Source organism: Narcine bancroftii, chromosome 7 (genome assembly GCF_036971445.1).
Source record: "Narcine bancroftii isolate sNarBan1 chromosome 7, sNarBan1.hap1, whole genome shotgun sequence".
Taxonomy (NCBI): domain Eukaryota; kingdom Metazoa; phylum Chordata; class Chondrichthyes; order Torpediniformes; family Narcinidae; genus Narcine; species Narcine bancroftii.
Window position 1 is genome coordinate 186,020,134 of NC_091475.1, and position 13,833 is coordinate 186,033,966.

At 42.8% G+C, this 13,833-nt stretch overlaps 1 protein-coding gene across 1 annotated transcript in view; it reads left to right on the forward strand.

Moving 5' to 3' along the window:
* The first annotated feature begins 418 nt into the window (after positions 1–418).
* ufm1 (ubiquitin-fold modifier 1) overlaps positions 419–13,833 on the forward strand; it is a 32,465-nt gene continuing 19,050 nt past the window's right edge. The window contains exons 1-3 of the mRNA XM_069891714.1: positions 419–485; positions 3,326–3,382; positions 10,585–10,642. Coding sequence (XP_069747815.1) covers positions 484–485; positions 3,326–3,382; positions 10,585–10,642 — 117 coding nt within the window. The 5' untranslated portion in view covers positions 419–483. The remainder of the gene's footprint in view (positions 486–3,325; positions 3,383–10,584; positions 10,643–13,833) is intronic.

Here is a 13,833-nt window from a genome sequence, read left to right on the forward strand (position 1 = left end):
ACAAGTTCTAGTACCACCTTGCAAGGCTGAGAGTTTGAGCGACCTGCACTGAGTTCTCAGAAGGCACCAGCATGTAAATTCTGGGAGATTCTTTGTCGTGGTGGAGTGCTCCAGTTTTTGTGGTCTACTAGGTAGCTGGTACAGAATGTCATTCAACAAGAGGTTTTCAATAGACCTTCCAACTGGTGGGCATGGAGATCACAGGCAACTGCCTCCAATCCATTTCCTCTCCACTGGCCACAGGGGACTTAGCTGTCTAAACAGATGCCTGCTGGCCATGTAGTTTCGGAAAGAAGCTACAGCAACCCACAGCAACCCAGGAAATATTAACAAAAGGAAAATCGATCAATGCAGCGAGTTGGCGCGGTTTCTCAATCCGCATCTTGTACAGGAGCGGGCGTCTAAAGCGGGGTCCTCCCTGTTCTGGTGACGTGTGACAGCGGGGCGACTTCCGGCTTCTCCAGCGCCGACTCGGCAGCGAAAATGTGAGTTCGGGCAGCGGCTGGAAATGGGGCCGCTAACGTGGAACCGGCGGGACAGCTGGGGTTTGGGGGGTTTGGTGGGGTGGGTGGGGGGCGGGAACAGGTGGTCAGTCATGCGGGACGGCTGGGTTGTTCAGCGTTAGTTGATAAAACAGGTCAATTCAGTGGAGCAGTGCCAGCCCGGCTCGTCAGAACTGGACCAAGGCTCCGTATCTGGGATGTAACTGGACCAAGGCTCCGTATCTGGGATGTAACTGGACCAAGGCTCCGTATCTGGGATGTAACTGGACCAAGGCTCCGTATCTGGGATGTAACTGGACCAAGGCTCCGTATCTGGGATGTAACTGGACCAAGGCTCCATATCTGGGTTGCAACTGGACCAAGGCTCCGTATCTGGGTTGCAACTGGACCAAGGCTCCGTATCTGGGATGCAGCTGGACCAAGGCTCCGTATCTGGGATGCAGCTGGACCAAAGCTCCGTATCTGGGATGCAGCTGGACCAAGGCTCCGTATCTGGGATGCAGCTGGACCAAGGCTCCGTATCTGGGATGCAGCTGGACCAAGGCTCCGTATCTGGGATGCAGCTGGACCAAGGCTCCGTATCTGGGATGCAGCTGGACCAAGGCTCCGTATCTGGGATGCAGCTGGACCAAGACTCCGTATCTGGGATCCAACTGGACCAAGGCTCCGTATCTGGGATGCAACTGGACCAAGGCTCCGTATCTGGGATGCAACTGGACCAAGGCTCCGTATCTGGGATGCAACTAGACTAAGGCTCCGTATCTGGGATGTCAGAGATTGGGGAAATTACTGTCACACCGGGGAAGGGAGGAGTGTTCAAAATGAGGATGGTCAATTAAATAAACAAAGGCGGGCTGTAAAGGAGGTGTAGAAATAATAATTGGTGCAAGTATTCACTATGTGATCTGCTTTCTTAAAATAAGAGGCACTCGTTTCATTGGAATGTGAGTACAGAGAAGGGACATTATTGTAAAAGCCCAATGGTGGAGAAACTCAGCAGGTCAAACTGTGTACCATGTTGGTTATGTATCTTTATCTTTGCCCTACACTATTTAACCTGCTGAGTTTCTCTAATGTTGCGTTTTTACTTCAACCATGGTATCTGCAGACTTGTGTTTGATTTATGTACACTATTGTAACAAACTTGAGTAACACGTGAATTAAATTAATCCATTGCTGTTGTGCACATTAGTTGCTCAAATGTGTTTGGCCTTGCAGAAGTCAATGCAATATGAAAAGTATATATGTTCTATCTATTTTCTTTCACTTGTCTCTAAATTACATAAGGCACTTTCAGGTGACCAAAATTCCCCGATGTAAAGCCGCATATTATGCCCATATGCGGCTGTCAGGAGGCCTCTTGAAAGAGCAGGAGGCGCATGCGAGGCGAACTTTGTAGGAGCAATGAGGTTCCACCTGGCACCTGAATGCAGCCGCCTGAAAGCGGATGACAATCAGCTGGTGAGCACCTGACAGCTCCCCCTCCCCCCGTTGCCCCTGCCCCCTGGCGCAGGCTGTCAGCGCTGGGACAGCTGGCGCATTCTGTCCCCATACTGATCCCACTTCCCCGTTCTCTCCCCACAGCCCTGTATCAGTCCCCACATTATGGGGCTGTCAGAGCTGGGGCGGTCCGCACAGGACATCCCCACACTGATCCCACTGCCCTGCTCTCTTCCCACAGTCCTGTATCAGTCCGCGCCGGCTGTCCCAGCTCTGACAGCTAGCCACCCCAACCCTGACAGCCTGAAGGGACAGGAGTCAGAGTGCGCTCCGAGGAGCCTCCCGTGAAGCTGTCCCTTTCAGATGGCCAGCGCTGTGCTTTCAGCGCTGCCACCTGAACGACCATTCCACAGGTCTGAATCCACTTCTGCAGGTCCATTCTTTGCAGAAAATGCACCTGAATAAGCCTAGAAGGATAAAAGAAATAGGAGCAGGATTAGGCCATCTGGTCTGTTATCGTGGCTAATCTGACGATAGGCTCATCGCCATAGAGACTCCACAGAGCAGTGGATGGGCGGGCAACCTGGGAGAGGATCGGTGGTCAGGATCTCTGGTGCATGGGCGGCCAGGGCGTTGGGAGTTGGTATGCGTGCTCGGAAAGTCAGGGTGAGGATCCCCGGTTGGGAGCTTGGCCAGACAGGTAGATGGGTCCAAAAATAGTGGGGGTTGACTTTTACATGGGTCATAAAAAGCACCTTATTTATGTGCCAAAAAAGGATGGTTGGCTAATAAACCATATCAATGATTACACATTGCAGTAAATATTGCAACTTGTTCTTTTTTAACTGCATTGAACATTACTGAGAGAGAGAAAGCTGTAAAATAAAGTAGCAATTTTTAAAAGAATGGGAGTCATACAAGAGTGTTCATATTTTTGAATGATATTGCTAGTAGATGTAATTTAAGTGGGTTGAAATTACAGATCGTGGTGTGATAAAATACAATTAATATTTCCAACTTTAGAAGTAGAAGGTACATTTGTGAACTGGATTATAGTGAAAAAGATATGAGAAGACTGCAGGGCTAGAATCTGGAGCCAAAAAATGAACAAGTTGCTTCAGGAACTGGGCACAGAAGCAGCATCTTTGGAGGGAAATAGAGAGTTGAAGGGTCATGATAAAAGGTATCCACAAATGCTGCCTGTCCTTCTGAGATCCTGCAGCAACTTGTGTCTTGCCGAGTTGATATGTAGCTACGAAGTTTAACTGACACATTTTAGTGAACAACAACTTTAAGAAGATTAATTAAACTCTTCTTAGTATCCTTAACAGATGGCTTAACAACAGCTAGTTGTGACTGATCAATTTTATCCTTTCGTTTAGGTCAAAAGTTACTTTTAAAATCACACTGACATCAGATCCAAAGTTGCCTTACAAAGTGTAAGTTGATGTGGCTGAAAATGGGAGCTCTGATCCAAGTATTATCTTCTGAATAAATGTTAATTAATCCATTATTGTAACTTTCAGCTCGGAAAATGCTCTTGTATTGTAACTGTTTTATTGTAACTGTTGTATTGCTGGCTATTATGTTATCACAATTTTGTTTGCTTAGCACATTTTTAGTTCAGAATTGAATAATTAATATTTGTTATTGTGCCCCGTTTATGAAAATAATTTATTAGTGGCATGGGCTTGTGGGTCAGAAAGGCCCATTGGATTGCTGTATCTTTTTTTTTTAAGTCATTTTTTTTATTAATTAAAAAAATAGACGTACAGCACTGTAACAGGCCCTACTGGCCCCTGCCACCCATATACACCCAATTAACCTACAACCCCTGTATGTTTTTGAAAGGTGGGTGGAAACCCATGCAGAAATGGGGAGAACGTATAACCTCCTTGCAGACAGCACAGGATTTGAACCCCGGTCACTGGCGCTGTACAAGCATTGCGGGCCACCCACAGATAGAATTTTATCAAACATGGGTTGAGAAACAAAGTATTTCTCTTTTCCCTTTGACCCACCCACTAACTGCCTTTGAACTGTTAGTCCAAATTATCAGAAATAACTTGTAAGTTTAGAGAATAGGGTAATTTCATGATTTTGCTTTGATCCCAAGAAAGAAGCAAAATGAGAGGTATAGAGTCCCTCAATATGGAAGCAGGCTCAGTTTGTACTGAATAATGTGCCCTCTTGCTATAATCCCACTTGCCCAAATTAGGCCCAAACCCCTCTAATCCCCCTCCCATCCAAATTATCATCCATATTTATTTTAAAGGAAGCTAATGGATCTGTTGCGACCACCTTGGCAGCTCATTCCAGATGCCCACCACCCTCTTCAGTCAAAAACTCGCGTCCCTTCTAAATCCCACCACCTGTCCTTGTAGTTATTCGCTCCCGTAGATTCTTCTACTCTAGGAAACAGACCCATTAGTCACCTTGTCAATCCTCCTCTCAACCTCAATAAGATCGCCTCTCATTACTGCTCTAAGTAAAACTGGCCCAGTTTTTTCTTTCTTTTATGGTAGCCCAACTTCCCTAATCATAACAACAATGTCATAAACCTCTTCTGTACCCTTTCCAGTTTTATCCTTCCTGCAGTTAGATAACTTAAGCTCCACACAATATTCAAAGTATGGTCTCACAAATGTCTTTTATAACTTCATCGAGATGTCCCAACACTTGTATTCAACAGCCAACTGATGAAAGCAAGCATCCCAAATGCTGTATTCACTATGATATCTATGTTGCCAACTTTAACGAGCTATGTACCTACTACCCAAGGTCCCTCTGCTCCATAATGTTCTTTAGGGCCCTGACATTAACAGATTAAATTCTGCCCTGGTTTGATTTGCCCAAATGCAGCACCTTGTACTTCTCTGAGTCAAATTGCATCTTCAGTTCTATAGTCCAATTCTGCATCTGATGTAAATCCTATTGTAAATCCAGGTAACCTTCTTGATTGTCAACAAGGTGCTAACTCACCTTGCCACAAACCTCTTTGTCTAAATCATTTATGTATGTTACAAAAAGCAAAGCCTATTACAGAACCCTGAAGCACTCCATTGGACACCATCCTCTAGTCTAAAGAAAATACCCTCTACAACCACTCTATGACTCAAATTACAAAGCAAGTGTTTTTTATTCAATTGACCAGCTGGCCTCCTGTCCCATCTGTCCTAACTTTTCATACCAACCTACCATGTGGAACCTTATCAAACACTTTACTAAAATTCATATAAATAAGACCATAAGGCATAGGAGCAGAAATAGGCTATTTAGCCCATCGAGTCTACCCTGCCATTTAATCATGAGCTGATCCACTTTCCCACTCAGCCCCACAGTGCCACCTTCTCCCAATAACCTTGCATTCCTAGCTAATCAAGAACCTATCAATCTCTGCCTTAAATATACCTAATAACCTGTCCTCCACAACGGCCTGTGGCAACAAATTCCACAGATTTACTCCACCCTCTGGCTGAAGAAATTCCTGTGCATCCCTGTTCTAAGTGATGCCTTTTCATCCTGAAATTGTCCCCTCTTGTCCTAGACTCTCCCACAGTGGAAAACATCTTTTTACATCGACTCTGTCCATGCATTTCAACATTAGAAATGTTTCAATGAGATCTGCCCTCATTCTCTTAAATTCCAACGAGTACAGACAGGGCAAGAGTTGCAAACACTCCTCATGATAACACTTTCATTCCCAGAATTATTCTTGTGAACTTCCTTCAGACCGCCAATGTCAGCACACCATTTATTAAATGAGGAGCCCAAAACTGCTCACGATACTCCAAGTGAGTTCCCACCAGTGCCTTTCAAAGCCACAACATCACAACCCTGCTCTTGGATTCTATTCCTCTTGAAATGAATGCAAGCATTGCATTTGTGTCCTTCATCACTGACTCAACATGCAAGTTTATCTTCAGGCTATCCTGCACAAGAACTCACAGGTAGCTTTGCATCTAGGTATTTTCATTATTCTTCCCATTTAGAAAATAGTTTGCCTGTTTTCTATCAAACTGCGTGACAGTACACTTTCCAGCATTATATTTTATTTTCCACTTCTCTGCCTTTTCTCCTAACCTGTCTAAGTCCTTGTACATCTTCTCTGTTTCCATGCTACCTGCTCCTCCACCTACTTTCATATCATCTGCACACTTGACCACAAAGCCATGCAATCCTCAATCTAAATCATTAATACAGCATAAAAAGAAACAGCCCCATGTGGAACACCAATAACAACTGGCAGCCAATCAAAATATGAGACCTGTATTCTGACTCTCTGCTTCTTGCCAATTGGCCAATACTCTGCTTGCTCTAGTATGTTTTCTGTTATACCATAGACTCTTATCTTGTCCTCATGTGTGGGACCTTGTCAAAGACTTTCTGAAAATCCAAAATCACGACATCCACTGCATCTCCCTTATCCAGTCTGCTTGTCACCGCTTCAAAGAATTCCAATGCATTTGTCAAGCAAGATTTTCCCTCCAGGAAACCAGGCTGGCTTTGGCCTATCTTGTCATATGCCTCCAAGTACTCCATATCCTCATCCATCATCACCAACTCCAACATCTTCCCAACTACTGATATCAGACTAATCGGTCTGTAATTTCCTATCTCCTGCCTCCCTCCTTTCTTGAATAGTGGGGTGACATCTGTGATTTTTCAGTCTTCCAGGACCATACCAGAATCTAATGAATCCTGAAAGATCATTACCAAAGCTGCCACAATCTCAACCACTACTTCTTTCAGGACCTGAGGGTGCAATCCATCTGGTCCGGGAGACTCTTAGTCCATTGAGGTTTCTTGAACAGCTTCCTTGAAATAGCACTTCTCTCCCTGATGCCCTTTGACATCTGGCACATTGCTAATCTCTTCCACAGTGAAGACTGATGCAATATACTCATTTAGTTCCTCTGCTATCCCATTGTCTCCCATTATTATTTCTCTTTTATTTTCTACTCTCACCTTTTTCATTTGGTTTATGTAGAAGCTTTCTGTATCCTCTGATATTTGCTAGCCTACTTTCATCCTTCATCTTTTCCCTCCTTATGAGATTTTTAGTTAACCTTCTGTCAGTTTTAAAAATTTTCCGATCTTCTTTCTCTCCACTAATTTTTACTTTCTTGTATACCATCTCTTTTTCTTTCACGTTAGCTCTGACATCCCTTGTCAGGCACAGTGGTGACATTTTCTATTTGAATTTCCTCTTCTTTGGTATGCATCCTCCACCTTCGTCATTGCTTGCAGAAACTCCTTCCGTTGCTGCTCTGCCATCTTCCCTACTAGTTCCACCCTCCAATCTACTTTGGCCAGTTCCTGTCTCATGCCACCGTAATTCCCTTTGCTCCACTGAAATACCGACACATCTGACTTTCGTTTCTCCTGTTCCACCTCAAATTGAACTTAATATATTGTGATCATTGCCCCGTAATGGTTCCTTTACTCTAGGCTTCTAATCACTTCTGATGTATTGCTCAACACCCAATCCAGTTCAGCCAATCCCCTCATGGGCTGCACTAAAAAAAAACAATCTCAAAACATTCTGCAAATTCTCTCTTTTGAGATCCAGTCCCAACCTAATTTTCCCAATTTACTTGCAAGTTAAAATCTCCCATGACTATCATAACATTGCCCTTCTGACCCTTCCTTTCTATTTTCTGCTGTAATTTTTTTGTCCACATACCACCCACTATTTGGAGGTCTGTATATAACTGCCAACACAGTATGGTACCCTTTCCATTTCTTAACTCGACCCACAATGATTCTGTATCTCCTGATCCTATGTCATCTCTTTCTAACAATTTAATGTTCCTTACCAACAGAGGCATGCCATCCCCCCCACCCCCCTGCTTATCTACCTATCTTTTCGATACCCTGTATACACTTGGACGTTCAGCTCCCAATGACACCATCCTTTAGCCAAGACTTTGTGATGGCCACAACATTATACCCACCAATCTGTAACTGTACTACAAGGTCATCCACTTGATTTCTTATGCTGCGGGGATTTAATACAAAACCTTTACCCCTGTATTTGTCACGTTTGCAGACTCAGTATTCCTGTTAGCTTGCAATTCATCCTAATGGCTGCAATTTTGCCCCATCTACTGGTCCTTCCACACAATCTCCCTACCAGCTGTCCCTAATGTATTCCAACTGTCTCTTCCTCTGCTTCTTCACATTGGTTCCTGCCCCTCTGCGAATCTAATTTAACCCCCCCCCCCCAACAACAGCATTAGCAAACCTCTCTGCCAGGATATTAGCTCCCCTTGAGTTTAGGTGCAACTTGTGTCCCACATGTATAGGTCACCCCTTCCCCAGGAAAAGTTCCAATGATCCAAGAACTTGAAACCCTGCTGCCTGCACCATCTCTTCAGCCACACATTGGTCTGAACTATCTTCCTGTTCTGAGCTTCCCTACTCAAGGCACTGGGAGTGATCCAGAGATTACCACCTTGGAGGTTCTAATCTTCAGCCTCTTTCCAAACTCTCTAAACTTACTCTAGCCCACTATATATCATGACCTCTGGCTGCTCACCCACCTCTTTAAGAGGCTACCCTCTCTCAGAGACATCCTGGGCCCAGGAGACAACACACTATACTGGAGTCTCTTGCAGCTGCAAAATCTTCTATCTGTTTCCCAAACTATCAAGTCCCCTATGACTGTCGTTCTCCCTGAACCCTTCTGAGGCTCAAAGCTGACCATGGTGCTATTGGTATGGTTGCTACCTGGCCTAGATAGGTCAGTCCCCTCAGAAGTATCCAAAGGGGTACATGTGTTACTGAGGGGAAAAGCCACAGGGGAACCCTGCACTGCATACCTGTTCCCTTTCCACCTCCTGACTTTCACCTAGCTACCTGCCTCCTTGGCATGATTGTTTCCCTTTAACTCCTGTCCACCACCCCCTCAGCCTCTCAAATGATCCAACTGCTTTGGCCTCATCTACCCTCTTTGCTACCCCATCAAAAAATTCTATCAAGCTTGTGAGATACAATACCCAAGTACTGCCTAAATTTATGCTGCCTCTCCCTAACTTTCTCTTGGCCATCCAAACGTTGATAGATTCTCTCTCCTGGCACTGACAACAAATTAACAGATCTACAGTTATCTGGATTATCCTGTCAGTCTTTTTTCAACAATGGCACCACATTTATTATCCTGCAGGTCTCTGGAACTTTTCCTGTCCTCAGCGACAAGACCCTAACTATTTCCTCCCATAATGTTCCAGAAAGCACCTAGAAATTTATCCATCTTGAATTGATCTCAGGCTGCTAACACCTCTTCATTACTGATGCAGACATGCCCTAGGCTATCTTTAGTCACGTTTATTTCCCCTACCATTTTTGCTTCTCCTGTTCAACAGCAAATATATTCATCAAGATCTTCCCCCTCTTCTTCAGCTCCAAAGATGGATGTTCATCCTGATCCTTCAGGGGATCTATTCCTTCACTTGTGACTCCTTCGTTATTAATGTGAAATCTTTTGATTCTCCCTTGTAGACCAAAGCCATCTCATAATCTTTTTTAGCCCACCTTATTGCTCTTTTCATTATGCTCCTACCTTATTTACACTCCTCAAGGTATTCCCTTTAACCCAGTAGATTTCAAACTTTTTTCTTTCCCCTCACATACCACTTTAAGTATTCCCTATGCCATGGCTGCTCTGTGATTAGTAAGGGATTACTTAAAGTGGTATGTAAATGGAAAGAAAGTTTCTGATAGATCCATCCTTTTTTTTTTCTGATCTGTGCCTCTATCTATTGTTAACCAGAGTTTCTGTACCTTGCCATTTCAGTCCTTTACCGTTGTGGAAATGGGTTCATAGTGGAGCTTCCTTGTCGTCCTCTGAAACTCATCCCATTCAGCAATCCTGCTTTTGCTCTCTCACATTTAAATCCAGTCAACTATGGCATATCTTGCCTAATCCTGTTGAAAATGGCCTTGTCCCAATTTAGGATTCTAATTTCGGGACCAGTGTTAGGCTTTCCCATGGCTATCTTAAAGCTAATAAATTGAATGTACTGTTGAAAGATGGGTGCAAAGTAGGACTAAAGTACGCTGAAGAATTAAAAATCAAATATAAATAAATCCTTTACATCATCCAGAGGATTTTAAATCTTTAATTCTATTCAACAAAAGGTCTCGTTATTAAGGAATTGGGTGATTTTTGGATTAGTGCAGGAAATTGATGCAGATCCGCCATGAATATGGCAGGGCATGAATGAGCTATTCCAACTTTTTTTTTTCTTTATATTGGCTTTTGACAAAAAAATAATATGAAATGCACAGATATGTTCTAAATTTCAGGTAAAAGTAAATTAAAATTACAGATTGTAAAAATCCTACTATTTCTTGCAGTAATATGATGTATGAAAAGCTTATTGACAATTTATTATATGCATTGTGGTAAGTGAAGAAGAAATTGCTGATTTTTGGATTAAAATTTCCCATGGCAAAATTTATTTATTCTCACCTTTGTCTGTAATGACATATTACTGGAGATATTATTATTTAAGTCTGTTATTGTATTCGTCTCTGGTGTCTCATTTCTACCCATGAAATGTGTTAGTTAAGATAACTGAGTAAGAAATAAAGTGTAAATTGCAGTTGTAATTAAAATTAAACATTGTTGTTTTAGATTGAGTGTACCGGAAAGCACCCCTTTCACCGCAGTTTTGAAGTTTGCAGCAGAAGAGGTAAATGTGTGCTTGTGTATATCATAGGGCTTTGAAAAGAGCTGTTATTAGTCAGATTACATGCATTTATTCCAGCCGTGTTAATGCTCTCTTTATAAGTATCGAGCAACATCCTAACTTTTTTTTCAGTATATTGGGCATATGGCAGGCTTCTTGGTAATTTTATATTTGGATGGTCGTTTACGTATTACCACATGTCATAAAACAGGTGTGGTGCATAAAGGTTAACTTTCTAGAATAGTTTCCAATGGCCTGGATTATTGATCTGTCGAAGACCTTAAAGTTATGGTAACTTGGAAAATTTAATTAGTTAACCAAGTAAGTCTTTAGATGGTGGGATGGATGGTAGGAGCGAATTAGTAATGGTAAAATAAACTTATCTGGTTTTCATGTTCTTCATGGAAGGAAATCTGTTGTCCAGTTCTCCTGCATCATGCATAGTAAATTTAAAAGTAATGGCCTACCTGTCACCTGGAACCACAGCAATGTGGTCTTTTTAATATTTATGATTTTATAATGTAAAATTTATTATAGTATTGTTTGTAAAACCTTTTGGAATTTCATTTTGAGCAACTTCTTAGGTTTCCTGGCTTAATTTTCGCTGGAAGAATTAGTTATGATTTGCTATTTCTGTCAATGCTAGAGCAATTTATGTGCATTTTGCAGTGAGTTGTAGATTTCAGTTTAAAGCACGGTGACCTGAACCAAGTATGATGGGATATATTAGGCCTGCGTATTACCTTAACATATGGGTTTTAGTTGTGCCGGGTGGTTTTAAGCGAGAAAAATGCATGCTTTATTCTGGGCAGTTTGAGTGGATGGCAGCAGTGTTAGCCATGGTTTGCAAGATTGCACATGGCAGGGTTTCAAGTTCTTGGATCATTGGAACTTTTCCTGGGGAAGGGGTGACCTGTACATGTGGGACACAAGTTGCACCTAAACTCGAGGGGAGCTAATATCCTGGCAGGGAGGTTTGCTAATGTTGTTGTTGGGGGGGGGGTTAAATTAGATTTGCAGAGGGGCAGGAACCACTGCGAAGAAGCAGAGGAAGAGACAGTTGGAATACATTAGGGACAGCTGGTAGGGAGATTGTGTGGAAGGACCAGTAGATGGGGCAAAATTGCAGCCATTAGGATGAATTGCAAGCTAACAGGAATACTGAGTCTGCAAACGTGACAAATACAGGGGTAAAGGTTTTGTATTTAAATCCCTGCAGCATAAGAAATCAAGTGGATGGCAGCAGGTACATTGGCCAAGGAGTAGATAGTCAACTCCAAACGAGTTTATTTCTGGTGGTAATTTTGATTGATGATTGTGACTTGACGAGAGTGGATGAGGAGCGTTACTTCAGATTGAGAAGTCTTGGTCGTGGACTGAAATCGCCTCGGTTTCAAACTCAAGTGGTGATAGATGCTTGTGTGAAGCTGGTGTGATACTTCATCTGTGGTTGGAGTGTCGCTCTTGAGTATGGATGCCAGGTCTTGTGCCAACTCCATATCCGTGCATCATATTCTGCAATGTTTCCGGGTTGGGTGAGGAAAGATGTGTTTTAATTCTATACTTCCCAGTGTTTTGTTTGTTTGGTGCACAAATTGTGTTTTGTGCTCATTTGTTGTGAAACTGTAGCAGAAAGAATGATCACTTTCTCATAGAACTTCCCATTTCAAATCACTCATATCAGTATTATAATTAAAATGTACAAGCTCATTGGTGTGTTGGTGTTAAATTGTTTATTTTTTTTTAAACCAAGGGATTGTTACTGTGGTATAGTTATTACAGGAGTGTCTGTAGACACTAGGGCCAAGGGCAACACACATATGTGCTGGAGAAACTCAGCAGGTTGTGTAGCATTTGTAGGAAGTATAACTGACGTTTTGGGCCTGAGCCCTTTGTCAAGGTATGAGCAGAAATAAAATGGGGAGATGCCTGAATAAAAAGGTGGGGGGGGGGGGGGGAGGAGAGGAAGTGGCAGAGGGAGGCCACAGACTAATACATAAGATGTCATAAGTAGATACAGGTGGAAGGGTAGAAGAGAAAAAAGCTGAGAACTGGACGGGGAAGAGGGTTGTTCTCTGGGAGAGAGAAGGGAGTGAGGAACTGAAGGAAAGGAGATGGAGGGATAAGGATAGACTCGGGAGGGGTTTGTGCCATCTGGTTAGAGAGTGCCCAGACAGGATACAAGGTGTTGTTCCCCCAATTCACGGGTAGCCTTGGTTTGTCAGTGTATGAGGCCTTAGATAAACGTGTTGGTTCGGGAATGATGTGTGGAATTAAAATGGTTGGACACTGGGATGTCCTTGCTATTAAGGTGGACCAAACAAAGATGACTCCTCTACATAAGTGAGACTGGACACAAATTGGGAGATTGTTTCATGGAGCAACTTCACTCTGTCTGCTGCAATTGCAAGGACCTACCAGTAGCCAACCATTTTAATTCCACAAAGAATATCTTTAAAATATTAAGATGTTTGGAGGATTTGAGGGAAAATTATACAAATGGAAGTTATAATCTAGAACATGCTGCTTGTGAAGGTGTTTGAAAATGCACAATTTTCAGATTTTAAGAGAGATGTTCAGCAGGTATCAGCAGCTTAGAGCGAATGAGGTACTTGATGTGTATATTTTAAAAAAAAGAAAGAAAAACCTCAAGAAATAAATCAGGAAGGCTTTAAAAAAAGACAAGATTGCTTTGGTAAACAATGAGAAGGAAGATCTTAAGAGTTCCTACTGGTATATTAAAAGCAAAAGGATAGTAAGGGACACAATTGATCCCATTGAAGATCAGAGTGGTTGGCTTTAAATGGAGCCAAAAACGATGGGGGAGATCTTAAAAGTTTTCGTCAGTTTTCACTCAGGAAACAGGCACAGAGTTGAGGGAAGTAAGAAAAACAAACAGTGAGGTCATGGAACCTTTACAGATTAAAGAAGATGTGCTTGCTGTCTTGAAGCAAATAAGAGTGATAAATCTTCTGGGCCTAACAAGACATTCCCTCAGTCCTTGCGGGAGCCTAGTGTAAAGGTTGCAGAGGCTCTGACAGAAATATTTAAAATGTCCTTAGCCACGGGTGTGGTCTTGGAGGATTGGAGAGTAGTGGTGGATGACTTCTTCTCAGACCACAGGCCTGTGACTAGTGGTGTGCCTCAGAGATCAGTGCTGGGACCATTGTTGTTTGTCATCTATATCGATGATC